This window comes from Tympanuchus pallidicinctus, unplaced genomic scaffold (assembly GCF_026119805.1).
Source record: "Tympanuchus pallidicinctus isolate F22 unplaced genomic scaffold, pur_lepc_1.0 scaffold1, whole genome shotgun sequence".
Classification (NCBI taxonomy): domain Eukaryota; kingdom Metazoa; phylum Chordata; class Aves; order Galliformes; family Phasianidae; genus Tympanuchus; species Tympanuchus pallidicinctus.
This window is the reverse complement of record NW_026294618.1, coordinates 46,817,275-46,844,510: the sequence shown is the minus strand read 5'-3', so window position 1 is coordinate 46,844,510 and position 27,236 is coordinate 46,817,275. Positions and strand designations below refer to the sequence as shown.

General features: G+C 38.3%; 1 protein-coding gene across 3 annotated transcripts in view; it reads left to right on the top strand.

Annotated features, from left to right (window-relative positions):
- ROS1 (ROS proto-oncogene 1, receptor tyrosine kinase) overlaps positions 1–27,236 on the top strand; it is a 72,053-nt gene that overhangs the window by 40,483 nt on the left and 4,334 nt on the right. For 2 of the 3 annotated variants that reach the window (XM_052683073.1, XM_052683082.1), the window contains 14 exons: positions 2,799–3,031; positions 3,949–4,125; positions 5,145–5,319; positions 5,754–5,871; positions 8,445–8,632; positions 9,239–9,328; positions 10,036–10,171; positions 10,587–10,749; positions 11,002–11,066; positions 13,698–13,827; positions 14,839–14,936; positions 15,386–15,589; positions 16,721–16,855; positions 20,747–20,910. In XM_052683073.1, coding sequence (XP_052539033.1) covers positions 2,799–3,031; positions 3,949–4,125; positions 5,145–5,319; positions 5,754–5,871; positions 8,445–8,632; positions 9,239–9,328; positions 10,036–10,171; positions 10,587–10,749; positions 11,002–11,066; positions 13,698–13,827; positions 14,839–14,936; positions 15,386–15,589; positions 16,721–16,855; positions 20,747–20,910 — 2,076 coding nt within the window. The remainder of the gene's footprint in view (positions 1–2,798; positions 3,032–3,948; positions 4,126–5,144; positions 5,320–5,753; positions 5,872–8,444; positions 8,633–9,238; positions 9,329–10,035; positions 10,172–10,586; positions 10,750–11,001; positions 11,067–13,697; positions 13,828–14,838; positions 14,937–15,385; positions 15,590–16,720; positions 16,856–20,746; positions 20,911–27,236) is intronic. The other variant, XM_052683091.1, reaches the window with a different exon arrangement.

Here is a 27,236-nt window from a genome sequence, read left to right as displayed (position 1 = left end):
AACACACAAAAACTCATCCCCTGAAGATCCATCAGACACCTCTGATAATGTCCATGTTACAGAAGCAGAGTTATAACCAAGCCTGGATGGCAGTCCATTTGTATTTTACTGAAAGGAACTGGGAGAGAGTACCTAGGGATGCTTGCTGCTGAACTCACTGTGTTACAGACATGCTGTAGACTTACCTTCACTGCTTTTCCTGCCTGGATCCTGTCCCACAAGGTTGGAGCAGTTCTACTCTGAGAGAGGGCAAGTGAATGAAGTGGAGAGGCACAGCAGCACTTGGATCTTAAGTATTCGCTCACTTGAGCCATCTATAGCAGGGCTGGTGATAGGTGACATGTAGCTGCAGAGACTATACAACTACAGCTATATTCTTGTGAAATGCAGCTAGACGTGTGCATACCATAGCAAGAATCCAAAGGTTTTCCCTTACTCTCTCTTTACCTCTATTTGGGTTCTCTCTGCCCTGCTATATTTTTTTACCACTTAAATGGATTTCTCACTGTCTGCAGCACTGAGCAACTAGGCTCTGGTCCTATGTAGATCTATGAATATTTTGAGCATATTACTAAGGAGTATGTTGCAGAAGGTAAGCAAAGCTGACCTATAAGAAGTCAATTTCAATTCTTTGCATGGGAATCTGTGTCTGTACTGCAAAATTCATACGACTTGCTGATTGAGTAAGATTGGGTACTATTGGGATGTGGCAGGAATTCACACTCTTGCTTCTTTGTGTGGTAAACTGAGCCAACCTGCAGCAATGTACACCCTTTCCGTGGAGGAACTTGAATGTTGAACATGAAATGAGAGACTGGGTTGCTCCATTGAAATGGAATTTTTCAGTCTCAAGTCAAGTGAAACACGAAACTCAAAACAAACTTCTTCAGTTGGGCAAAACAAAACACTGTGACCAAAACAAATGAAGTCTGAAAACAAAATAGAAAAACGAAAATAAATGATAATAATGAGAAAAAAAAAAAAAAAAAAAAAAAAGAAGAAGAAGAAATCCCAAACCCTGAGCAGTTTAACAGGTATTTTCATCAACATTTAGAGCTTTTCACAATTTGTTGAAAATTTTCCAACCAGCTGTGACTAGAATGTGTTTGTGTCCCAGCACTTGTGTTCTCAATTTCATGAATGTAACTGCTAGTTTAAATTGTAATCAGATGCTACTAGAGCCTCTTGAAGTGTGTATGCTATTTCACACCTCAGAAGCAGCGTACATTCCCTCTCTTTCCCTCAATTCTGTAATGAAATGATAGAAGCTTGGATTAATCTGTACTTTCTAACAAATAGGAAAATAGAAGGAATGAAAAAAGTACAACTTGGAAAAATAAATGCATTCCTCTTGCCACAGAGTGTCACTCTTCCTCCACATATCTTTTAGCTAGTGAAACAAGGCATTTGCCTTCCTTGCTAGCTTAGCTTCCGCACATTTCACTGAAATAGCCTGGAGTCTTTGCTGCTAAGGCATAAATTAGAGAATATGCTCTCTTAATTCTGAAATATTGGGAATCTAGATAGTGTAACAACTTTTAACTCTTTATGTATCTGCACAGTTCAAAGGGAAAGAAAGAATGTTTAACACAGAGTTGGGGCATTCCACTTACCAGTTCAATTAGTGGTCACAGAGATCCAAGGGAAGAGTTTATTTTTTACAAAAGAGCTAGTGAGAAATCTGCTGGCATGGAAAATAGACCAACAAGCCAAGTTTCTCACTTACATAGCTTAGAGAATATATTTCTGAAAAAAAAATTGTAAATGATAGCAAGAAATGCTTGGGAGTTCTCAGCTAGCTTCCTCTTCTGCAGAGCCTATATAACAAGCTGTCTTGGTGAATACTTTGTTCTTGGAATCTAGAAACACCTCTCAAAGTAAACAAAATAAATCTCTTTAATTGTGAGATTCTGAACTGGACAAAATAAAGAGCTGAAGAATACATGAACTTATGGAAAAATGAACTTGAGGGGGTTGTGTTTTATCTAACAACAGTTCAACTCAATCCTGCTTACACGATGAGTTTGCAAATATTTTTTTTCTTTTGTAAATTACTTACTGTCCATTTGACTGGCAATCAAGAATACAGTATTTCTATTCACCACTGAAATTTGGAGATGTTGTACATCTCATGAGTATGTGACGGTTTACTATCTTGGCAACTATCTTCTCTTTGCTTAGCAGTAACAGAGGGACGTCTTAGATGAGTTTAGGTCAAAGGCCAACCTCATGTATTATATGAGAAATCTTGAGTTTAATGATTTCTTTATAGAAAGCAGAATACATGGAAGCTATGCAGAAACTTATTTTTTTTCTAGATATTTAAGTATAAAGTGTTTCAAAATAACTTTATAAAATAAATCTAACTTGTAGATCAGATGAAAAATAAATCAGCTTTACATTATATTGGAACTGCTCAATTCATAGAGCCCAACCTGAATGATTTAATTAATCTTTGAATGAATCTTTTAAAAAATATTGTGATACATAGTCAAATTTGAGGATTTCTTATTTCCAGTTGGGAAAGAGCATAGGTATTTTTTTTTTAGTGCATATCCAAGTTATTGTCTTACTGAATTCATATCTGAAACTGATAAGAAAGAGCAGGAGTTCTGTTTTTAGGACACCAGCAATGTTTTTGCCTGCATGCATGGTACAATAGCCAAGAATACTACCATATTCATAACTTGTATTTCCTTCCTCCATTACATTTTATTTGTCTAAAAATCAGTCAAACAAAAAAGAGCAAAACAGTGAGATCCATACCAAAAGTAGATTCATTTTAATTTCTCTTCCAGTACCAGAGGAAGTTGATTCCGTTAAGGCAGTGGTTTTGTCTGACACTACTATCAACATATCTTGGAGTGAGCCTCTGGAGCCAAATGGACCTCTAGAATCCATCCGCTATCAAATCTCTGTCAATTTATTGTCTTTGTTCCCAGAAGCTCCCTTGAGAAAAAGTGAATTTCCAAATGGGACACTTTCATGGTCTGTCAGTGATCTCCAGTCTGGAACAAACAATTTGTTCAAGGTATAATCACAAGCAGTATAATCAGTACCTGTCTGTTACTAACCTGCAAGTTTTCAGACTGCTTCTCTGTAAATATGTATGTCTATTTTGAAAATATAAGTTCAAAACTTGACAGATTTCTCTCAGTCCTCTAGTCTTCTCATTAAAGAAAATCAAGCATCACAATTTATTTCCATATGAGTTTGTCGGATGAAATCCTTTAACTGAAATATTTTCTATTGTGGGAGCATATCACCGACATCAAGACTAAATAGGAATTTCTGCTACAGTCTTGCTGTGGTTGCCATGATACATGCTGAAGGACGATCAACAGATGAGAAACCTCCTTTCTGCAAGGAGGCCACCTAACTCCAAAGCACTTGATGTGGTGTAATAAGCAGGGCTGTGTGAGTGAAATGAATCATAGCTAATAGATGAAGTTTTATCTTAGGAGCAAAAGCTCTGAAAATTTCAATGAAAGGGAACTCTATTATTATATGAATAGTGGGCTTAGTTGTTTTACCAATTGCTTTTTTTTTCCTTTAATATTTTTTTTCCTTTAATATTTTTTTCTTTAGTAAAAAAGAAAAAAAAAAGTCTAATAAAACAAAAAAAGTATCTGATATCGTGTTTTTGTGATCCAGCATGTGATGTAATGTCTGCATACTGGTGTAAGAATCTGTGGCATTTAGGAAGGATCTAAAAGAAGAAGAGTTTTAGTGAGAAAGATGAAACTGAAAAGATTCTGTGAGCAGAGGGACTGCAGAAACCACTGACATTCATCCTAAAGATATGTAACACTGAAGCACAAAATATTTAATCCTGGATTGCCTAAATATTACCTTGTTTTAAAACGGCTATCCTTCCAAACACTCTAAAGCCACCTTTTCTACCTGGTCTTGTACATTTCATCTACATTTCACCTGTTTCTTTACTAGGTTCTTGCTTTTCATCCCAATGAGAACTGGTTTTCTGAAAGTGTCCCTGTTACTGCAAAAACTTTTGAGTCTCCAATTTCACCTTCCAAAATAATCCCCGGAAATACCAGTTTCCAGCTAGAATGGAGAGCTCCTCTGCACATCAATGGAACCAGCTTCTGGTTTGAGCTGCGTAAGGTAAAAATACTTAATTTTTTTCCATGTCAGATTAAACATAACCCAGTTCTATCCTGGTGAGCAAGATAGCATGGCAGGGCATATATGAAGAATCTCAGTGGTTAATTTGGGCACAGTGATGTCAGTCTTAGTGACTCAGAAGAAGCAGGATGGAGGCAGCATTTGCCAGGAACAAGGAGGAGTGCAGCTGCAGCATTTAATACTCCACAGTGCCAAAGGACATCCTGGATGACCCCACCAGAATTCCTCTTGGGTCTCCTGTTTCAGTATAGTTCCCTCCCTCTTTCCTCACTGCTCTCCTCCAGTCTGTCTGTTAACTGTGAGCTGTATGTCTACTCTGCAAAAGAAAATAAAGGATGTTTGGCATTAAATGTCAGCTACAACCTGGTATCTGAATTTTATTTTCCTATGATAGTAGTTAGGAGAAAATGCTGGATGTAAAAACAGGTGCAATAGTGCAGACTGCAGTGATAAGTGCAGCATTGACAGCAGCAAGGATGAGAGCTTCAGGTTTTAATGTTTAGACCACTAGACACAGAAAATGTCCTGTGCTAAACTAGATCACATAGATTCCTTGATACAGATAATCAGATCCAGGAAGCCTACACCAGATGTTTCCCACTTGCCATTAAAAAAGCATCAAACTCCATTAAACCATCTCCTTTCAACTGCATGATGGCAAACTGAACTCATGGCTGTGTCACAGTGATCTAGAAACACAAGCTGCACAGAGCTAAGCAAGGGAAAAGCTCCTTTTAGCTGTGCAAAAGGATCACTTAATCTATTGTCCTTTGTGGTTACCAAGACTTGCAGGTTTTCTGAAAGCAAAGGGGGAAATAAAACTAGTTTTTGTGTTCTTGATCTCTAACAAGATAAAATCCTGTGATTGAAAAAACACATGCATAACCTCTCTCCTACAGTATTAAAATATAGCAAGGTGGTTATATATCCACAAATAATCTGTGATATATTTTCAAGAGAGTAAGAAAGCTGACCATGATGATATTTTATTTTTCTAGTGGCAAACAAGAAGTGATTGGTTTTCTCCTGCAAGCACTACATGTACTATAGGCCCTGTTTACACATGCAATCTCACGGGAACTCTTCCTTCTTCCAATTATCTTGTAAGAGCAACAGTAGTATATATTACAGGAATGAAGAGCACTTCCTTTCCAACAAGCTTTAAAACTACAGGTAAGCACATAGCATAGGAAAACAAGATTTTAGTACTATTTTCAGAACATGAATCATCAAAACATATTTTGTAAAATTCAGCAGGTAATTTTCTTATACCAGGACCTAATACTTTTGGAAAATAAGTAACAGAACACCAAGAAATTAAGATTCACTTCAAGTGGAACATGGGGAAAAGAGTGAGGGAAATTGAGATGAAATGCCTATATCCATATTAACTCATAACTACTCATGAAAAGCTTCATGTGAGTGAAAATTTTGAAATTGTCCATCACAAAGAGAAGGCCAAAGACTAATTTTTCATGGGGTATTACTGATGCTGATCTTTGCTCCTTTTGTATGTCCACTCTTGTACATGTCTAAATTTTGCTCTGTTAGCCTTTTGTTTTGCTGTACATGTTGAAAATATTTGTATCTTCCCCATTTGGCCAAAGCTGGTGTTCCCGGTAAGCCAGGAACACCCGAAAGAGCAGAAGACTCTAAAAACTCTGTACAGTGGGAAAAGGCTGAAGACAATGGAAGCAACCTCACCTACTACATCTTAGAAAGCAGGTAAGCGATGTGTGATGCTATTTGTTACCTAGGGAGCAATCCAGAAAAAACCAAGGTGAGCAGGAACAGGCTTTGTTAGAGACTTTGTCTGGTTGTTCAGATACATGGACAGGTGGACTAATCTGGTGCCAAGCATATTGCAGTCAACCACTTTCCTCTGAGGAAGCATGAGGTGCTATGCATCCATAGGTCAGGGAATATCTCTGATGATTCTGAGCTGCCCTTTGAGCCCAAAACAATGTGGATGTTTTGGAAATTGCTGATTAGTTATTTGTCTTTGAAATTGTCATTGCTTGGGCTTTTGTACAGACTAGGAGGGTAAATCAGCCTTGTGTCTTGCTATCACAAAACGGATTCCTATTAGCAACATCCACTTATTCTGTAATTGCTTTTGCAATTGTATTTAAGAGATAGGTGGGCTCATGATTTGTTGTCATAAAGGACACAAAGTATGAAATTTCTGAACCAATGCACAATTTTTATTTTCTCTGCTTTGAATATGCATTTTCACTTGTTCTGAGTTTTCAGAAGATTATTGGGGCTGTGTTTAGGTTCTGGACAATTTGAAGTACACCTGATAGAACTAATCATTTTTGCAAATATGGATATGAGATCTCAAGGGCTTTCAGTATATTTTTTATAGGAATAGTGAAATGTCAATGATGTTAATGGCCCTTCTCATAGGATCTCATCCTTCTGTAAAATAAGTAGCCACTTTTTGACATCAATTCCTAGAAAACACTGAATGTACACTAACAACATTTCCAGACCAATCCTTGAAATACAGGAATATATTTGGATATACATTTTTCACTGAAACATTTGGAAATCTTTCAAATCTGAATTTTCAAATATTTAGCAAATATTCTCAGCTAAAATGTATATTGAAATATCTTAGCATTCAGTGGATGTAAGGAAAGCTCATATAGTGCTGCCAGGAAGAGTCACAAGGTAGTCTCACAAATATGAGAAGATTCGATAGTATTTATAGTAATTTGTCAAATACAAATCACTTGTACTGCACATGTCACACTTATTAGACTCCACTGAGTGCTTTTTCACACGTATTCATGCACTAGCAATGTAAGGGCTGAATGGACAGGTTAGAGTATGTTGTTGACGGCTGTGACTTTGAAAGTTCTCATTATTTTGACTAGTATTTTGACTAGTATTTGGCCAAGTGTGTTTAATGTAGTCAGTGAAAGGTTTAATTAGTGCATTATTTAAAACTGAAGGAGGTTCAATTTCCTGAGATATTCCTAAGACGTTTTAAATGAGCGGTGATAGAGGGAATCTAATATTTCCTTTTCCTCAATCAATTCAGTGCTTATGAAAGTTAAAGATTCACAGCACTGTGGTGTTGAGCATACTTTACTTAAGTTTTCACTCAGAAATATTTTTTTGGTGCTGTTAGGTTCCGAACAGTTCTGTGAGTGTACAGCAGCACTGACCTTCATGGTATGAGACCACAATAATTTTGACGTGCCAACAGCCACATTAAGCCTGACCTGCTGTGGCCCAGGTCAGGACTGTCTCTTAGCTGCTGTGTTCTCCAGCCTCCAGCTTCATATTAATCTCTGGAATCATACTGCATCACTGAGGCTTTTTTTAGATTAAGGAAATACATTTTTTTCTTCTCCAGCTTCAATGCACATATGCAGAGAATATGCAGAATTGCACTTTGAACCTCAAGGTATCTCTATGCCCTTCAAAAAAGTGTTAAGTCAGACCTATATTATTCTAGAAAATTTTTCCATAGCCTTCTGAAATAACCCATTTTTCTTACAGTTATGGTTAGGATGTGAACATGAAGGTATAGTTTTTACTTGTCTTTTGGTTTAGAAGTGTTTGGCTTTTTTTCTTAATTGAAGCATATTGGGAGAGTGATTGACATACTCATGAAGGTCATCTCATATGAAATATTACAGTCCTGTGTGACATGAAATGATATTTCACATATTGCCTTTCAAGTTTAATGTGTGGTCTGGTTGGTGAATAATCAGCTCTGGATTTATTATGAGCAATCAATCTCAGTCCAATGGGGAATGGAAGAAATATATGCAGCAGTCAGCAGATACTATGGGAACCTGGCTAGCTAAAGAATTGTGTCTTCCCTGCCAATGACTTGCTTCCTATTTAGCTTGTGAAACCTGATGCACAAGAGCCACTGAATTACTCTAGGCCCAGGAAAGCAAAAACTTCTAACAGTACACAAAATAAACACAGTTGTTGTGTTTGGCTTTTTCTTTTTTCTGAAAACTGAATAAGAAGTTGTGAAACCTTGGCTGTAAGGTGTGCACTGACATGGATGAAAGTGTGCTGCAGCTTTGCACATCTAAAATGTTATAGCATTTCATTTCCAATGCCAAACTGAGAATGTGTGCTTTCTGGCATTGATGAAATGGAATGGCACAATTTTCCGCTCCAGAGCCAAAACCCCGTGAATAGATTGAGATTTCATGCAGGCAAAGAGATTTTGAGAAAGCTGTGAAAGTGAAGAATGGAGGAGAAGTAATGAACAACACTTACTGCATTAATATTGTACCTGGGTTATTTCATTGTGCCTGTTGTAGGAAACAGTCTGGCAACATTAACAAAGTGAAGTCTTTGTGGATGGTGGTTTACAATGGTTCTTGTGACAGCATTTGCACATGGAAGGCCGAGAACTTAGAAGGAACTTTTCAATTCAGAGTAGCAGCTGCAAATATGCTGGGGCTTGGTGAATACAGTGACATAAGCAAAGATATTGTGTTGGCTGAAGGTATGTCCTACACTTCTATGTTTTGTTAATCAAGTTTTTCCAGAATAAATAAACTCATTTCAGAAGAGAGACCTATTTTATGATGAAGTTGTTGCACAAAGAATGTGTCTGCAGGGTAATTACTGGTAGCATTTACACTGTAACCCCAATTGCCACTGCTTTGCACGGAACAGTGGGCCTGAACTTTGATTTTGCTTCTTTATACTGATTTTTCTCCATGGACCCACACTTTGCATCATGATGTGAATCTTGAAGTAAATGCAAGCTTCCATGCTGGATAAAGATGTGAAAATTACTACTTGATGTCCATCAGAATTCTAGGTCTGTACACTGCTGTTGTTTTTGAAAATCCCATCCTGAGTGACCAAGCAGTTGGCACATTCTCTTTACATACATACTGTGGGTTATCAGTGCATGAACAGTCAAAACCTAGAGGAAGAGAACTAATTTGACCAAATATAGATGTGTCCACATAGCTTAAAAGAGAGCTTTGTGCTGAGAAAGATACTTATACAGCAGGCAACTCTAAGCAACTCTAGGATCTTTCAGTTAGGTTGATACAGTTCATATACAGTCATTTACCAGTTTTCCCCTTCTGTTTAACAGATACTGTGACCTCTCCAGATATCACTGCTATTGTTGCTGTGATTGGAGCAGTTGTACTGGGCTTGACTATGATCATACTATTTGGTTTTGGTATGTGGTTGATTTTTTTTTATTTTTATTTTTTTTACATATCCTTGGTTTGCCAGGCATTTCCGATAGCAGGAGATGATGGGCTTCCAGGTCTGGGGAAATGCTGTACAATCTGCAGTATGGAAGCAGGAGGGAATTTCTGTGCTCTCATCTTTTGAGGTCTTAGAGATGTATAGTTACCTATTCAACATTTAGGAAAGGATAGCAGTTCACTCTATCTTAAGGCATTTATTACTGTAGATTACTTGTAGAAACAGCATAGAAATGCTGAAGGAGCTCTGAAGTTCTCACATATCCTAATGAAAACTTGTACTTTGCAAGTTAGGTGTTGTGTTTATTCACCAAAAGAATTCATTTTATCCCCTTCAGCCTTTTTCCTGAAGGAAGAATGCAGAGATTACTCTGTAATACAAATATCTAGATATGAGGGTCCTATCCTCTCATTCCTCATCTTTGCCATGTGATATTGCACCAACTCTTCGGGTTTTGCTCTTGTCACATACAGAAGTGGATGCTTGCCTAATTTCTCAATTTTCTGTCTTCTTTGGGAAAAGGTAGTGGCTCATTCACGCTTGCTGCCAAAGGGTCATGCTGTACAGAATGACAAAAAGAAAAAAAAAGCAATGACCTTGCCACCTTTCAGAGCCTACTCACATTCTGGGATGCTCTCGGAGTAAAATATCTTGTGGTCTTCTTTTCTATTCCAGTATGGCACCAAAGACGGAAATCAAGAAAGCCAACCTTAACTGGGCAGATAGTGCTTGTCAAGGAAGATAAAGAATTAGCTCAACTGAGGGGGATGGCTGAGACAGTGGGATTAGCCAATGCATGTTATGCTGTCAGGTATGTCCTTGGAGGAAACGCATTTTCAGGACAAAAACACAGAAGAGGGCTTCCCTGGATTGGCTTTTATCAACATTCTCATCCCTGACAACCTGATGTGATGATGGGAGCCGCATCTGCTCAGAGGGCAGGTCTGCTCTGAAATGTGCCCTGCCAAGCTAGTTCCCCGGTATACAGTCTGGTCTGGATTTCCTCTGTCCCACACTGAGTGCTCACTTTAGCAACAAACACAAGTGAAGGGGGAGGGAAGGAGACATGGTGTTTTCCAAGAGATTCCAAAACATTCAGGTTTCACCCAAACTACCCCTAAATGTTGTTCCTGAGGCAAATAGTGTCAGATTCATATAAGGAAGAATTTTATATAATGTCAAGCATTTTTAACTATTAACAAGTGACTAGTATTGATGTTTTGCAGCACTCTTCCTTCTCAAGCAGAGATCGAGTCATTGCCAGCTTTTTCTCGGGACAAATTGAACCTACACAAGTTGTTAGGAAGTGGAGCATTTGGAGAGGTGTATGAAGGGACTGCATTAGATATCTTGGCAGACGGAAGTGGGGAATCCAAAGTAGCAGTCAAGGTAATCACATCTGTGTAGTCCTCTGGAAACAGAATGGAATTGCAGAGATTTGGCTCAGATGTTACGCAACTGAAACAAGCATTGAGAGATTTAGATATTTCCTTGCTGGATTTCTTGCGAGTCACTTAAAGCTGAATCTATCACTTTGTAACAACTGCTGGAAAATACCATGTATTTAAGGCTGTGTCCATGTCACCTATATGTTCTAAAAGTGATGGTGACATAAGTGTTCTTGTGCTTTCTGTTGAGTAGACTTTGAAGAGGGGTGCAACAGATCAAGAGAAGAGTGAATTCTTGAAGGAGGCACACTTAATGAGGTAGGAAGAGCTTTGCCATTGGGTATCCTTCAAAACTGCTCTCATATGAGTGTGGTGGACATTGATAGGAATGAGAGCAGCGCTTTTCTCACATGTGGTGTTTTGGGATAGTCTCCTATTTCTTCTAAAACACCTCAGATTGCTACTGGTTAATTTCATGAAACGGAAGCTATAAAACTCTTTTGCAAAATTTAAGATTTGGATTGCAAATTTGATACATTGATAGAATGGATTTGTTAGGTTTTGGACTGAGATATTTCAGTCTCTCTGTTCCCCTAGAACTAAGTCATTAAAGGTAAATAGCAACATTTGGCTGGCATTGTTTTATCAAAATAAATGCATCAAAACAAGCTTGTGCTTAGCAGTCTCAATTTACTGTGGAAATTGCTTTTTAAAAACGCACATACTTACCACTAGGGGCTGCCACATACCTATTGTACTGAGGTGCACCCAGAAAAGATAATACACGTCTGCAGTGTGAGAACTTGACATGGAAAAGTATGCATGTCAGCTCGAAGTTCTTGTTCTTGTTCTCTCTCCACAGAGACTAGTGACTAGATCACTAGTCACTAGAAACTGAAATTAAGTTTTGTTTGATTTTGAAGTGCAATGTGGCTTTCAGATGTGTTGATCTACACTTCCTTGACTTCCATTTCATAAACGCAGGATTAGAATCATATTTTGAAAAATGAAATATTTCATTTCCTGCACAGAAAATGTAATATTACTAAATTTGAAATTGATTTTTAGTGTTTTTTTTGTTTTGTTTTGTTTACAGTTAAAATGTATCTATATCTTTCATTGCTTTGCCTGACTTTTACCAAGCACTGTACATTGAAAGGAGTAAAAGACTGGTGAAACTTAAAATGAAATCATGCAATGATGTTGTAAATTAATGATGAAGAGCAAGTGCTGTGTGCAAACTTCCTATGTCTACCTGGCGGTCATAAAGCCGGTTAAAAACTCCTCTCTATGTAGTATGGAAATTACATATACTCAGAGCTTCTCCAATTCTGCTTTTTCATGTTGTTGTGGTTTTTTTTTAGCTATAAATCCAAAATGAGAAATCCTGTAAAAATATGTTATTGGAATTTATTAGATTTAGATACTACTGTGGGTCCGCACGTATACCAGTTAAATGAGACAGAGAGAATAGGAAAGGTTAGGTGTTACATATTTCCAGTAGTCATTAAATCATAATAATAAAAAGGCATGTTTTATATGCTTTAAATATATCTTTAAAGTGAAAAAGAATGATTTAGTTTCCTCATGGAGAGGTTAGAGACTTTTCTTGATGTTCTTCAGTGATGTCTCAAATTAAGCCAAAGACAAAAAGGTTACATAGGTGGCTCTGGCTGTTTACAAACCCTGATACTCTGTGTTTAAATGTTGCTTGCATTCTGGGAGTACATTCAGTAGTGTTCTGCTGTCCTAGCTAAGCAAGGACTGTAAGTTTCTTCTACCTATTGCTATGCAGCAGTGGAAAAAGTTTTGAGCTATCCATATGTCAAACAATAATTTGATATTTGTTATTGGTGGGTCATTTGTGTATAAATATACGTAGTGGGGTGCCTTCTATTACTTTGGAAATAAGAAATAACAGCTCAGTAGAGGAAGGACTGCAGGAACTGTAAGGAAAAGATCAGGTGCGCCTTCCTTCTTCTTTTTTTGTTCTTAAGAATGACAACATTGTGTGATTGAGAGGTATGTGCTGTGGAGGAACTGTCAAATTCAAAATCACACTTTTTGCTGAAGAGCTTTTGCCCACGCCTAAGATTAAATGAACTGAAAGAGGTTAGAAGGAAAATGTTCCTCTGTTGTATTTGTTTGTTTATTCTGGTGCATTTGACAGCACTTTAGACACCACCCAACAGTGATGTGTTCAGTTTTCCCAACAGGGTCATGTTTCTCTCGCTGATGGTGCAAGTCCTTTCACACAGCAGTGCAAAGAGAAAACTATTTTCAAACACAATAAATGTGGTTGTAAAAACACAGTCCCTGAAAGAGTCAGTGAATATTTTGCACTGTTTGTAAGTTGTAAGATCGCAGAGGGCTGATTTCTCTGTCATAATCCCAAGACTTTGGACACATACAAGCAGTTACTCTCATATCTGCTAGTTCTTCTCATGAGTGTTTTGTTTATCTTGATAAAACAAAAACAGTTGAACAAAACAGTTCTCTAGATTGTAAGATGAAGGTATTGTGCCTTATGCTTCCATTTCTCTCTGTGCGTTTCTCTAAATCAATAGTTCTACTATGACTACTGTAGTAGGAATACTCTACTGAAATAGTAGAGATACTTCCAGGGCACAGGTGGCAATTCATGTTATTCCTAGAGGAGATTACCTTTGGGTATCTTGTCTTCACGTAAACACGATGAAGTGTGCCTTTAACATGCATGTATGCATTACAGTGCCTGTCAAAGCACTGTGTAAACTCGTGCTTTGAAAGGATGTCACAGAATTGCCCCATGACTAAGCAAGTCAAGGCAATTTAAGTTACTAAATCATGATGTTCATGGAGGTGGGATTGTAAAGGGTAAACCCATTCACTACTTGTAGGTATATGCAAATTATTGTCGACCAATTGAATTTTTCATACTTAATCTTACAGTCATTTATTTCTCTTTAGTAAATTTGATCATCCTCACATTCTGAAGCTACTCGGAGTGTGCCTGTTAAATGAACCTCAGTACCTTATACTGGAGCTGATGGAAGGAGGAGATCTGCTTAGCTATTTACGAGGAGCCAGAAAGCAAAAGGTAGGATGACCTCAAGGGATCTATTTTTAACACGTATCTGCCACAGTTTCTCGGTTTTAATCTTCCTTAAAGGCCATGCTGATGTCCAGTTCCTTCTGCATTTGCAGGCTCCAACCTGGCTAATGCCCTGGGATCTCAGCATTGAGTGCTGACCAGGCATTCAGAGTTGCTGTGAAGAAGATTGAATGTCATGTTGAATACCATTAAAACACTGATTAAAAGTGGAATTTTTTTCAGTTGTGATGTGTCTGTTGAGTACTTCTCTATGAACACTGTAAAGACCCCTTAGAAAAGTTATAACATATAATAGTGGTCATATATCTGGTCCACTAGTTCTCACAGTTGTTGTCGTTGTGGCTGTAACCCAAAAGTCTTCAGAGGAAAAAGGAGAAAAGAATAAAAAATAAACCTCTTTAATTAAGAAGTTAATTAACTTTCATAGTCAGCATGAAGATTAAGAATATTAATGGTATGAGTTTATGTCAAAGGGACTTGACACTGGCATTTTAGAGCACCATAGCAGATGTCTATTTCATTTATATGATCACATCAAATGCACAGTCAGTGTTGAAGCCTACTGAAAAGGACGTACGTGTATTCTACAGAAATAACCTATTCTACTGACTAATATACGGCAGCAAGCAAACCTGATATAATAGCAGGAGGAAATATTTGGTGTCCCATTTCTTCCACTACAGCAAAGAAGCAATTCTGAAGGTCCCAGGATATTCTTAGCCCCAAATCAAAGAACAGGATGTGTTACCCTGCCTTGCAGTGTAGTGATTTAGCAGTTTACTCTGCAACTAATTAGCATTTGCTCTATTGGCACACAGATACTTTGCACCTGTTTTGCAAAAATCCTATAAATTTCAGATGAGAAAACAATACTATCTTTGCACGGTATTGTTCTACTATGACTACTGTAGTAGGAATACTTTACTACTGGGGAGGCTATCATTCTGAGTTTGTAAAGGCAGGAGATGTGGCTAACATTGTCTTTGTTTCTTGTAGTTCCAGAGTCCCTTACTGACATTGACTGACCTCTTGGACATATGCTTGGATATTTGCAAAGGTTGTGCCTATTTAGAGAAAATGCGTTTCATACACAGGTACAGAATTTATTTCCTTCACCTTTCAAGCATTACCCCCAGTACCAAGACTAATTATCTTACCTGGGACAAAATACCTAGGAAAGATGTCACAATATAACAGGAAGGGTAAGAGAACTGAATTAAAACATGAAGTTATGCTTTTCTGTTAAAATTACTTACAATTTTCTCAAAAAATGATGGGCTACTCTAAGATTTTATACCAGGGAAGCAAGGGAAACTAGAATTTGTTGTTCACAATGAGTAGGATCAATCACTGGAACAGGTTGCCCAAGGAAGCTGTGGCATCACCAGCCTTGAAGATATAAAAATTTAACTAACCACCTGATCTAACCTGAGGAGTGACACTGTTCTCTACAGAACGTTGAACCATTTGACCTCTGGAGATCTCTTCTGACCTGAGTCACTCTGCAAAGCTGACTCCATCCTTTTGTTTCTATAAAATTCAGGGACCTGGCTGCTCGCAACTGCCTTGTGTCTGAGAAGCAATATGGGAGCTGCTCCCGAGTGGTAAAGATTGGTGATTTTGGACTTGCCAGAGATATCTATAAAAATGATTACTACAGGAAAAGAGGAGAAGGCCTGCTCCCTGTCAGATGGATGGCTCCTGAAAGCCTCATTGATGGCGTGTTTACAAATCGCTCTGATGTTTGGTAAGCTATAGCAGGCACACACAGCAGTGTGAAAAGAATAGTAAATTGCACAGCAAGAAAATATTGATTTACAGCAGCAATGATAAGCTTGAATATTTCCATCTCTAATAATTCACAAGCTAAGATAAATTTCTTCCTATGTGGTGTTTTTGTGAACTGGTAAAAAACTTGGCACAACAATTGTATCTGCTTGTAAGTATTTCTTTACTTAATGCTCTGGGCTGTAGCCCTGGGATCCTGGATGGGAAAAAATTGTGTTGCTCAATGAAATAGTTTTGTACAAGGCCCAATTTTTTTATTTGTATTTTTATTTTTCCTGTTTGAGCAGTGAATTGACTGCCTATATTCTGTTTTTTCCATTTTGTTTTCCATTAGGTTAATTGACATTTCCTTCCTACAAACAAATACTTTCCCCTTACCATTTCACCCTGTAGCGATGACTTCATTATTTTGAAGCCCAAATTTCTCAGCATCACTATGGGAAAGTACTCTGCTGCAGAGTTTTATTTGCAAGGTATATTTGGGCAGATTTGGGTTTATGGTGAAGAAGCAGAGACCCTGTCAGGAGTCTCCTGGAAAAAAGCAAACCAATTCAGTTCTGCTGAACCTGAGATTCACACAGTTTCAGATTGGATAGCTATGGGTGACAGTTGGTGGGCTACAGCTCACCAATCTTGGTCAAGTCTTCCGGCCCTACAGCCTATCCATTTAACTGCCACTCTTACCTTTATCTAAAAAGTCCGCTTAGTTCCCTGTGCCAAATCCAATGAGGTGCTGATTGCTTTATGAGTGGTACTTCAGAGAACTTGTAACTCTCTCCATTTCCAGTGACACCTCCAGCAATTTCTAAATGCTTGTTTAAGTGAAGACATACGAAAATGGAGAGTGGTGCCTAGGGATGCTGTACTGCATCTCACCATGTCTAGGAAAATGTGTTAGTAGTACATATTTATTTTAGCAATTCTTGAGCCAGGATTAAGGATGTGTCCAGTGTTTTGCATCACGTTAAAACAACTTGCTCCTAATTTTTTTGAGTCTCGTTCTTAGACTGGAGCCCTTTTAATTACCTGATGATAGGGAGATTGCTCATCATCACCATGGTAATCAAAATTTATTGTTGATGTCTCTTAGGGCTTTTGGAGTCTTAATGTGGGAAACATTAACTTTGGGTCAACAGCCATATCCAGGTCTTTCCAATATAGAAGTTTTACACCATGTACGATCAGGAGGAAGGCTGGAATCTCCAAACAACTGTCCTGATGACATGTAAGTTAATTTTGTTTATATATTGTTGATAATATTTATAAGACAGCAATAGCTTTATTGCCAGGTGACTATTATTTTGAATGGCTACTTACACCCCTGCAAAATCTAACATGCACTCATTTTTTTGTTGCTTAGATAAAACAGCTTGCATTTGTAGCTGCCCACTTTGCTCCTAACTCATCCAGTAGAACTGCCTGCATGAATTTCAGTGAGAACTGAAAATGAAGTCTTAAAGTTTAATGGCTGATACATAGTTGTCTTTTAAACAGGGCTTTAGAGATAACATAAATTAAGCCTTAGGCATGAATCCAGTAGTAATAACAGGCTGGGAATGCGTGATCAACCAGTTCAGAACTGGTTAGAAGTTATTACAACTGTAATGAAGAGTTAACTTGGTCCTATATACCATGTGCCATTGATAGTAGACATAACAGGCTTTCTCACTGATAGCACATCTTAGCAGACCTCTCTGTAAAAAAGCCAACAATAGAAGTTGAAGCAGAGCAAAATAAAGAAGTCTGCACTTCTGATTAGACTTCAGCTGAGCTGGATAAACAAAGGTTTCAATTCCAAACTGTATCTTGAGTACAAAATTCAGCTGTAATTGAAAGAAAAAAAGTGAATGCATATAATATATCTATACCAGACAGAGGTGTATGAATGAGGAAATTGAATCTGAGTCCTGTGATCACTCAGTATAGCCTAATTTCATGTCTCAAATCCTATACAACCATTCTGCGTAAGCAGTCACAGAAATGCATTTGACAGCTGGTCCTACAAATGGAAGAAGAGGGTACTTAAGGTACAGAATTCTTACTCCTGGGGCTGAGGAAATGGTTTGAAACTGATCCTGTGATTGGCAAACCTGGATCTCCGTAATAGGTCCCACATCAATTACAATGCTCTTAGTTCCGAATGGTGATTACTTATCATTATCTGGATATAGCTGAAATATTGCATTAACAATTAAAAGAAAAGGGGGGGAGAGGGAGAGGGGGGGTGGAGGGGAAGAAAAAACTACCATTTGGAGAAACTGAAGATGTTATAATTTTTTTTTTAAGAACACGGTGCAAACTGGAAGTGAAATGACAGCACTAATGGGAGCCCAACAGCAACTTCACTTTCAGTACTTTCTGCTGAAAAATGTTTCCTTAAAAAATTCCTGACAGCTGACCCACAAATAAAAAAGCATAGGAGATGAAGTATACCCATATGATAGTTCAGTGTTCAAGCTCACATAAAAGTTTATAAGCTGCCTTTGAAGTGAACAACAAGATCTTCAGAAGAAATAAGAAAAAGTTGACCTACATATTTTTTTTGAAGTCCTAGGACTCACAAATTAGCATGTCAGGTAGAGCTTAAACTCTCATCCACAGGCTGTGGCTTGTAGGATCAGGACCTAATAGCATCAGCTTGGTTTTTGAAAGCCAAGGGGCTGAATGAGCTCTTAGATTCCTGTATCGTCTTTTTATCTCATTTGGTGAACGCTCAGCACCTGCGTGCAGCTTCTGTCAGTAGCCTAAATAGCTTTTTTGCTACTTTGTTCGGTCATTAATGGCATGCTGACATTCTTGACATTCCTGCTGCTCTCCGTGTGGTTTTGAACCTGCATCGGGACATCAGCAGTCGGTGATTGTCTTCCCGATACTTTGGCTTTCTCATTGTCATTTGACAAAACAAACCATCGTTGATAGGAAGAGAGTTCAAAGGCCAAATTACTTCAACTGAGAAGTGTTTAGAAATCTGTGGTAGGCTTGCACTGCAAGAGCAAGGAGAGTTGACACAGAAACCTTGGGTGTGAAAGCATTAGGAAGTGGGATTGTTTTCGTTTTTTAGGGGTAGGGGAAGAGAAGTTCTGCCCCTGGCCTCCTTAAGATATTGTTCCAGAATATCTTGGTTTCCTCAAGAGAAGAGCAGATACATAAAGCTTGGAAATGAACTGAAAAAGAGGCTTGGGGGTCTGTAGATGAACTGTGTTTATCGAAATATGAATCGGATGTATGAATGACACTAGTTGTGCAGTCAGAGACCCACATCTGTACAGCCACCCAGAGTGTTAGCTTTACATGCAAGAGCATGCCAAGGTGCAGGCAGAGCATCTTTTAATGCCTTTTCAACAGTGAATATTCCCACTCAGTTACAAAACTGAATGGTTTTGGGAAGCAAATGGTCCATTAAAAAGTAGTTGTTTCGAAAGACTGTCTTAGGAATGCAAAAATGTTCTGAATCTGCGTTTGTCAAGTTCTTGTTCCATAAGTGACTTTGTGAATCATTTCTTATTTCTTTTTCGCTGTTTGTTTCTGTTTCTCCTTTCTGTCACAAGAGCAGTGCATTCATTAAGCTCTGCACACTTCTGTGCACAAGGCTCTGCCGATCAGAGTCCAGATATTAACCTGCAGTTCAGGTCCTCTTCTTGAACATCCTACAAATCAGCATGACCACAAAGTAGGTGGTTTGGTTTCCAGCATCCAAAGCTGGCTTTTGAATTGACTGTGATGGATATGTTGTTTCCAACAGAAGGAAAACCAGAGTTATTTCTCTTCCAGCCCAATTCAGTACTTTTCTATCCGTATTTTTTTGCGTCATCAATAAACAGTACACCTGAAAGTAAGTAAGGAGAGGAAGTGATTCAGTGACTGGAAGTTACTATCACTTTCCAGATCCTTAAGATTTCATTGAATTCTTTTGAGAAGTTGGTATCACACTAACAGATCTGCAACTCTGTGATATAGGTTGGTGAAAAGTGATTCTGAAAAAAATGTACTGATGTTTTTAATCCAAACACAATATTTTAATGAAAAATATCATGGAAAAATCAGAAGTAGAGAGTTGTCATCAGGAGTTCCATAAAATACTGAGTTGTGTCGAAGGACAGCAGCCTCCTTTTTAAACTGGATCCTCTGAGCAAGCCAATTCATTTCACATAACTCAGATCTCACAGCAAGGCTGTTTGTCAGGGGAGGATTTGAACTTATGGCTTAGAGGTGAATACTCTGCATTCCTTGAAGAGCTTCCTGAATCGTCCTTTCACTGACTGCTCAAATGCTGCGCTCTGGTTTTGAGGCCCTAAGACCCCTCTCCCAACATTTAACGTACCCAGGTGTTGTCTGCCATTTGGTTTTCAGCCCTGCTCCCCCTGGCTTTTGTAAGATTTGTTTTTGTGTGTCTGGAGCTTGCCGCAATTCATGCCCTCGAGTAGGCAGTGTAAATCAGCCCTATCCTTTACACAAACAAGAAAGGCAGTTTTTCCACTGAATGATACCAATAGGTTTGTACAGGTCGGGCTAGGATCCCTGCACCCAGGGAAAACTGATACCATTTTTGCCTTTGATGGGAAAATGTACTCCTATTTGTTTTGGTCTAGGAGCAGAAATCTAAGTTAACCTTCTCTGTCCCAGAGAGTTTGCTTTGAACATCTTTGTAGCTGAAGGAGAATAAAATAAGCTAATAGCTTCAAGTTCTTTTTTTTGTTTGTTTGTTTTAGTGAAATTTTTACTGTCACACAATTATTTTCTTGTCTGCTTCCTCAGAAAAGTATTGGCCACTTTTTAGGAGAGAGAGTTGTGAGAGTTGTGAGCAGGTATTGGTGGGGCTTGGGGGTGCTTTTTCTTTTTTTTCTTTTTTTTTTTTTTGGCCTTACAATGTTATAACTGCTCCCAATCTCAAAAAATGTATCCATTCTGTGGTAAAACTGAAAGCATTCATGGTGAGTATGACAACTGACCCATAATCTGCTTTTCTTCCTTCAGCAGCTGGTGGTAATCTTTGCACCATGTATGAACTCTTCAGAAGTTGAAAATCTACACTGAACTTGCTTGTCAGAGGATTAAATGATAAGATGGATGATTCTATCATCTTTAATACTTACTTTTTATCAATTCTTTTTTCCAGACGCGATTTAATGACACGATGCTGGGCCCAAGATCCTCACGACAGACCAACTTTCTTTTATATTCAGCACAAACTGCAGGAGATAAGGCACTCTCCACTGTGCTTCAGCTACTTCCTTGAAGAAAAAGAGTCAGTGGCTGGATTCATCAACCAAGCTTTTGAGGGTAAGCCTGGGCAGCACTGTCACTACACCTTCTGCCCAAGGCTGCAACAGTGTAAACACAGAATCACAGGTTGGAAGAGACCTTAAAGCCCACTCAGTTCCAGCTCCTGCCATGGGCAGGGCTGCCACCTCAGATCAAACTGCCTAGGGCCCAATCCAACCTGGACTTGAACCTCCAGGAATGGATGGGTTATCCACAGCTTCTCTGGGCAGCATGTGCCAAATAATTTTTTTCTGAGCAAATAATTTTTGCCCTAACATCTAACCTAAATTTCTCCTCTTTTAGTTTAAAGCCATTCCCCCTTGTCCTACCACTATCTGCTCACATAAAAAGTTGATCTCTCATCTGATTATAAGCGCCCCTCAAGTACTGGAAAGTCGCAACTTTCCTCTCTTTTTGTGAACTCGTGAGGATGTATTAAGCATCATTAGGTACAATACATTAGGTAAAGCACACGTAAAATTACCAAGCAAAAAATGTATGAGGTTGAGACTGAGCAAGCATCGCAAAACACATCCAGTTCCGACCTAACTTCAATTTCCCCATTTGCTAAAGGTGGCACTTCGGCTTTTACTTTAGGAGTACTGGTTCAGTGGTTGCCTGAAACAGAACATAAATTAGGTACCTAAGTAAGGCAGACTTTATCTTTGCCTGTGATAGATCCAGCCAGGAATCACAGCATGCCTGTGCTTTGCACACTGTGCGTGAGTAAAATGAGGTGATGTTAGGGAAGATATACTCAAGACAATGGACACAACAAAGCCCAATTACAAAAGAATACTGTTATGATTTTGTAGACAGAAATCTGAAAAGTCAAACCTGGAAAGTCAAATTTGATATCAAATCTGAGCAAGTGTGACTTGAGCCAGAACAGGATTTTCCAATCCTCAGTAATTCCCAAATGGCTAAATCTAGGTAGAAATGGAGACTTAGTAAATGGTGTGATTTGAATGTCTCCAAAAAGAAGGTTTTTATCTCTTGAAATATCTCGCTTTTATTTCACAGTTACTTTTAATTTAACTTGTTTCTTTATTTTGCTTTTCTAGTGGGGAAAACAAAACAAAACGAAACAAAACAACTCTGCTAAAAGAAGTTCTTCCCAATCCAAAAAAAAGCAAAAACTAGTAATTGCTAAAATTTCTAGAAGTTTTTTTTCCCACAAAAAGTTTTTAAACTGGAAACTCACTCTGTCTCATAAACAGTTTTAATACATCAGTATTTTGTGATTTTCCCCATCCTCAAAAAAATTGTGATCAATTCCAGGCATGATGCAGCATTCACTTATGCAATTACATAGCCATTTTTCAACATATTTTACTTACATTCAATTGACTGACATTGTTGAATTCTCAATTAATGACAGTCTACTCAATATTTTGCTAGTCGTTGTCATCCAATGATATTTTACAAATGCCAGCCCCCCCTTCCCCATCATAATGTCACTCTGTATGAAATCCATTCAGTATGACACGTTCATACAAGGCCAAAGATTATATCACTGATGCACTGGGACCAAAGTAAGCTAGCACTGATAACCTATCATTTCCTGCTTTTTTAACCAGCTGATTTTGCATCCTTACCCAGTAATGAAATGCTTAGAGCATATGCATATAATATAATTTGCTAATTTATTTAAGGAGATCTTTGCTTTGAATAGTGGTGTTCAGGGAAAAAGATATTTAATCTGGCACAAATTTAAGCCTGGAATTAGCTCAGGAAATGATTACAGCCAATTAATTAGGCACCTTGCCCAAGCTAATAGGCCTTATATTTTGTATGGATTTTATCTCACCTAAATGCAGCTGTCTAGAAGCTAGAAATCTCATCTCAGATACTGTACCAGGTATCTCCATGGCCAGGTTTTAGGCATGCTTCAGTTCTCAAAATTCCTCGTTAGGCTTCTCCTCAGGCCTTCTAATGATTTTCACACTGAGATGCCCATCAGAAAACAGTATAACTTGAAATTAATTCATCTACATATCATTCTTTCATGTAAGTTCTTTTAAATTACTGAACACTTGATAAAATCTTTACATGTCTCTATAACAGACATACTTTCCCCCCCCCAGAAATTTATAGTTTATCTGTTGGTTATCTTCTTCTTTCCCCAAGAGACTTTACAAGTCCATTCAAACTTTATGCTGCATACTTGACCGAAGGCCTAGAGTCTTGGTAATGTTTTAATGTTACCATATTATCTGATCAGGGAACCATGCCTGAAGGATTTCTGCAGATATCCAGCTTAAATTCATTCAATTATTTCTTTGCCTGAAATGTAAACATTTTGTGATGGAGTTCAGAGTAATGCTGGCTCCAAAAGTGTGGCTGTTTTATGCAAGGACTATCAATTCATGTGCTAGTCAAACTTCAAGAATAAAATGCATGCTCCTTCGTGATCCCACCACACATTTTGGGGCATGAAGTCTCAGTCTGCAATTTATAAAATGCTGCAGAAGTAAGTAATTTTTAAAGTAGCTCTAAGTTTGCATTCTTTTTTAGCTAGAACTAAACGGAGCACTTCTTGTATTTGCAGTAGTAGTAGGAAGATGACGGCCAGAACAAATTATCCAAAATACCATTCCGTGATGGATTGTCCTGGGCAAGGTTTTCCAAAAACGTTACGTAGTCATTGGCCTTTGTGTGTAATGAAACTCCTATCATTACCCTGCTGCCAAGAAATGCTTGCTCTCACCAGGAGATGTGGTTTCAAAAGAAAGAGCCAAATGTCAAGCAAAGTGTAATAACAGAACTCAAAATAACTATAATATTTAGCTTTACATGGGAAAATACATATTCAAAATTCTGTTAAACCTTACCTGCTTGTAGTTAGCTAGGCCATTAGCAGGTCTGTACATGCTGTTAGCATTGTTTAATAGGTAGAAGTGCTGAAAAAATGTTAGACTTTCTTATCAACATTATTACTAATGCAGTATGTCAAGCAAACTGCAAGTATGGGTGAACTAATATAGAAAGTATGTCAGTGGTCTAGAGAGCACACTAACAGGATAGTGAAGGGATGATAGAAGAGATACCAGCTTTGCTGCTGCTGCTAGAGTTACCCATATAAAGGAAGCAGCAAATAGCAATAAATATGTCCAAGCAACACCAGCAGCTCCTGGCATCGCTGTTTAGAAAGGGAGTAAAGGAATCTCAGCAGAGTCTGACTTTGCTTCCTTGACCAAAGGGTGGCAAGTATGGCCAGCTATAAGCAACAGTGTTTCTTCCAGCACCAAGTGACTAGGCAGCAGCCCACTGGGATGTGCAGATTAGTTCTCAGGCTACGGCAGCCAATAATGTTTTTACAGAAAAAAAAGTGTCACAGGCAGGAGAACGTGAGTTTGTTCCTTTGGGATGGCAGTCTACAGGATAAGTACTGCAGTTAATACATACAAAGCATCAGTTTCACTAAATATTTTCTGCATATCTGTGGGATCTCTATGGGTATTTCCTTACCTACCTCTCACTCATTTCAACTGAAAGTAGCATTAATGAGGTTATGCAGTTAGATCTGCTTTTACCTCATTCCTTCTCTATTTCAGCAGATGAGCACAATACCAGTCCCAGCACCCACTGCAAGTGCCTCTGCATCAAGAGAATTTAAAGGCTCTCAATATCTACCAGTTGAGCATTTACTCTTTCTTGCTCTTACAGACTTCCCAGGACATTGACTATGGGCAGGCAAGAAGTGATAACATTTTGAGTAAGGGAAGTTCTTTTCATCTGCAGCACTGAGATATTTGTGGGATACCTTACTGGTTTTGAATCAAATTGGAATTGATTCAATAGCCCCACTCATGGCTGAAATATAGGCTGTTCTTCCCTCCTTTTCAATAAGTGCAAAAGAAACATCATGAATCAGCATGCTAAAATCATGGTTCTGCACTGCTGTAAAAATAACCAGTCCATCTATTCTCAGAAACAACTTTTTACATTTGTGCATTCAAGACAGTGCTATATTTTTCAAGTCCCAAGCATTCCCCTTTATGGGTATGGAAACACCTGTCTGTTTTGGCAAACATCTTTGTCAACATCAGACAACTGGGCATTAAGCAGCTGGAGCAGCTTCTTGCCTTTTTGACACAGGAGGACTATTCTTATCAGTGTTGCTCCCAGTAATGCATTCTGGACCTATAAGGAAGAAATACGGAACTGCTCAAAAACTTTGTCAGAGCAACACCGTTACTGCTGGAAGAGGCTGTCCTGATGAAAGCTGAGGATTCTGGCATGACTACAGAAAAACAGCAACTACAGCAAAAGACTCCTCAAAAGCTGCTTGCATTTGCCCTCAATATTTTGTTTTGTTCAAGAGCTGTAAGCGTTTTTGTTTAAAAAAATGGAAACAAGTTCAGCCTTAAAAGATCATGTTTTAATCCCTGAACTGGAGATGCCTCTTGGAAAATGTGGGAAGCTGAAACACTCAGTGTATTTAGGGTTTTTTTTCAGCAATTAAGGCACGTGCTAAAAATGTCACTTTTTTTTTTTCTTTTTAACTAAGTACAAAACATTTCATTGAGGGGATTTGGTATTAAAATCTGGGATCAGTGCTCTCATTGTTAATTATATGTCTGCTGACTGGGTAGTACTGGATTGCTTTGTAAGTCACTAGCTTATTTTCCTAAAACTAGCTGCCTTTTAGAAACTATTTTGCACACCTCTCCAGTCTTAAAGTAATCACTTGGACAAACGGAAGCTTGTCTGAAGCAGATGTGTTGATAAGAGACATTTTTTAAACCTTGTATCTAGCCTCCTTTGTATTTTTCTGAAATTCAGTAATCCTCTTCCCCTCTTAGTTCAGTGAGTGCCTGACCCAGAGCCAGGAGAGGTCAACAAAAAGGCTTCTTCCAAAACAGTGAATGCTTACAACACTGCAGGAAAAGGCAAACTTGATGGGGTGATCATTTTGTTTGTGTTCCCTAGACAAATGCTTTCTGATTTCAGAGTGCACATGAGCTCTATGACATTGCATGGAAAGTAATGCTGAAACTTTGCCTTGCAATGAGTGGGAAAAAATGTATTATGATATCAGATCATCTGATTTTATAAATGACATTTGTGTTGTATGAGTGTGCAGATATAACCAACTAAAATTTAGGTGCTGTGCTTACTCTGTCTGTCTAGGCCACTTGATAGTCACCAGAGAGTTGTACACATGTTCAGGGGACATTACTATGTAAAGGTCAATATGAGAAATTAGTATCTCCACAAAAACACATCCTTCTCTTCTCTCTCAATTGACTGTAAAGTGAGCCTGGGAAAAAGCCTAAACCAGATATGTAACATCTGAGTAATTAAAACTTGGTAAAATTTATCCTACTTTGGGACGTGGAGAATGGAGGTGCTTCCCTGCTTATGCATCAAGACACATTTTACTGAAACAAGTGTGGAGCTGGCTGGTTTTGGTGCTCTTTTATTAAGCATGATAATGAACTAGTTAATAAAAAAGTTTATACGTATGTTTCCCAAGACAGTGTCTTGTATACAGGGATTTCAGTCCATGAATCTCTAAAAAAACTCTAAAAAAAAATATCAAAATGTGGAGGAAAAATAAGCAGTCAGTGCTTCAAGCAGTTTAGTGCAGTAAAAATGCAAGATGAACAAAATCCTTGCTTTTAGCATCTTTAGTGTCTGACAGAATAGCAAGGTTGGTGAGTCACTCTCAAGCCATGCAAGATCATATGCTTCATTAGACAGGAAACACAGATATATCTCCACTGATACATAATACAGAACAGAGCATTAAAACGGATATATATTTGTTCTATTTATATTCTTACTGGCAATGTGCAGAAACTGAAACACAGCACCTCCAGCTCCAGGTGGCCAACAGGTATTGGCCAAACACTCTAAGCACAGGAACATCTCCTGGAGCTGATTGACTCAGTTGAGATGAAGCAGTCACCATTAGGTAACCACCTTTTTCTCCCTTAACAAAGGTACATCACCAGGCACTTCCTCTGCATTGTGGGCACTTTTCAGTTATGCCAGCCAGTTTCTTGTTCACTCCTATGCAAACTGTGCAGAAGGGGCAAAGGGCAGAGTACATAAGAGAAAAACCAAGATACAAATGGTGAGAAATAAATGTGACTGTACTTCTAAACATGTGGTCATTAACCTGTTGAAGGTGCTAAGCATCATATGCCACTGCGTTACCCAGAATTAGTTATGTTTCAGGCTGGATGCTTAGCTGATGTCCCACTTATTTTTATGGAGCTTTGCTAATTTGCGCTAGCTGAGGATCTGGCCTTGAAATAGCTATAACAGAAGATCAACATCTCCAGATCAGTTTGTTCTGAATCTACCAATCAGCTTCTCTATGGACTTTTTTT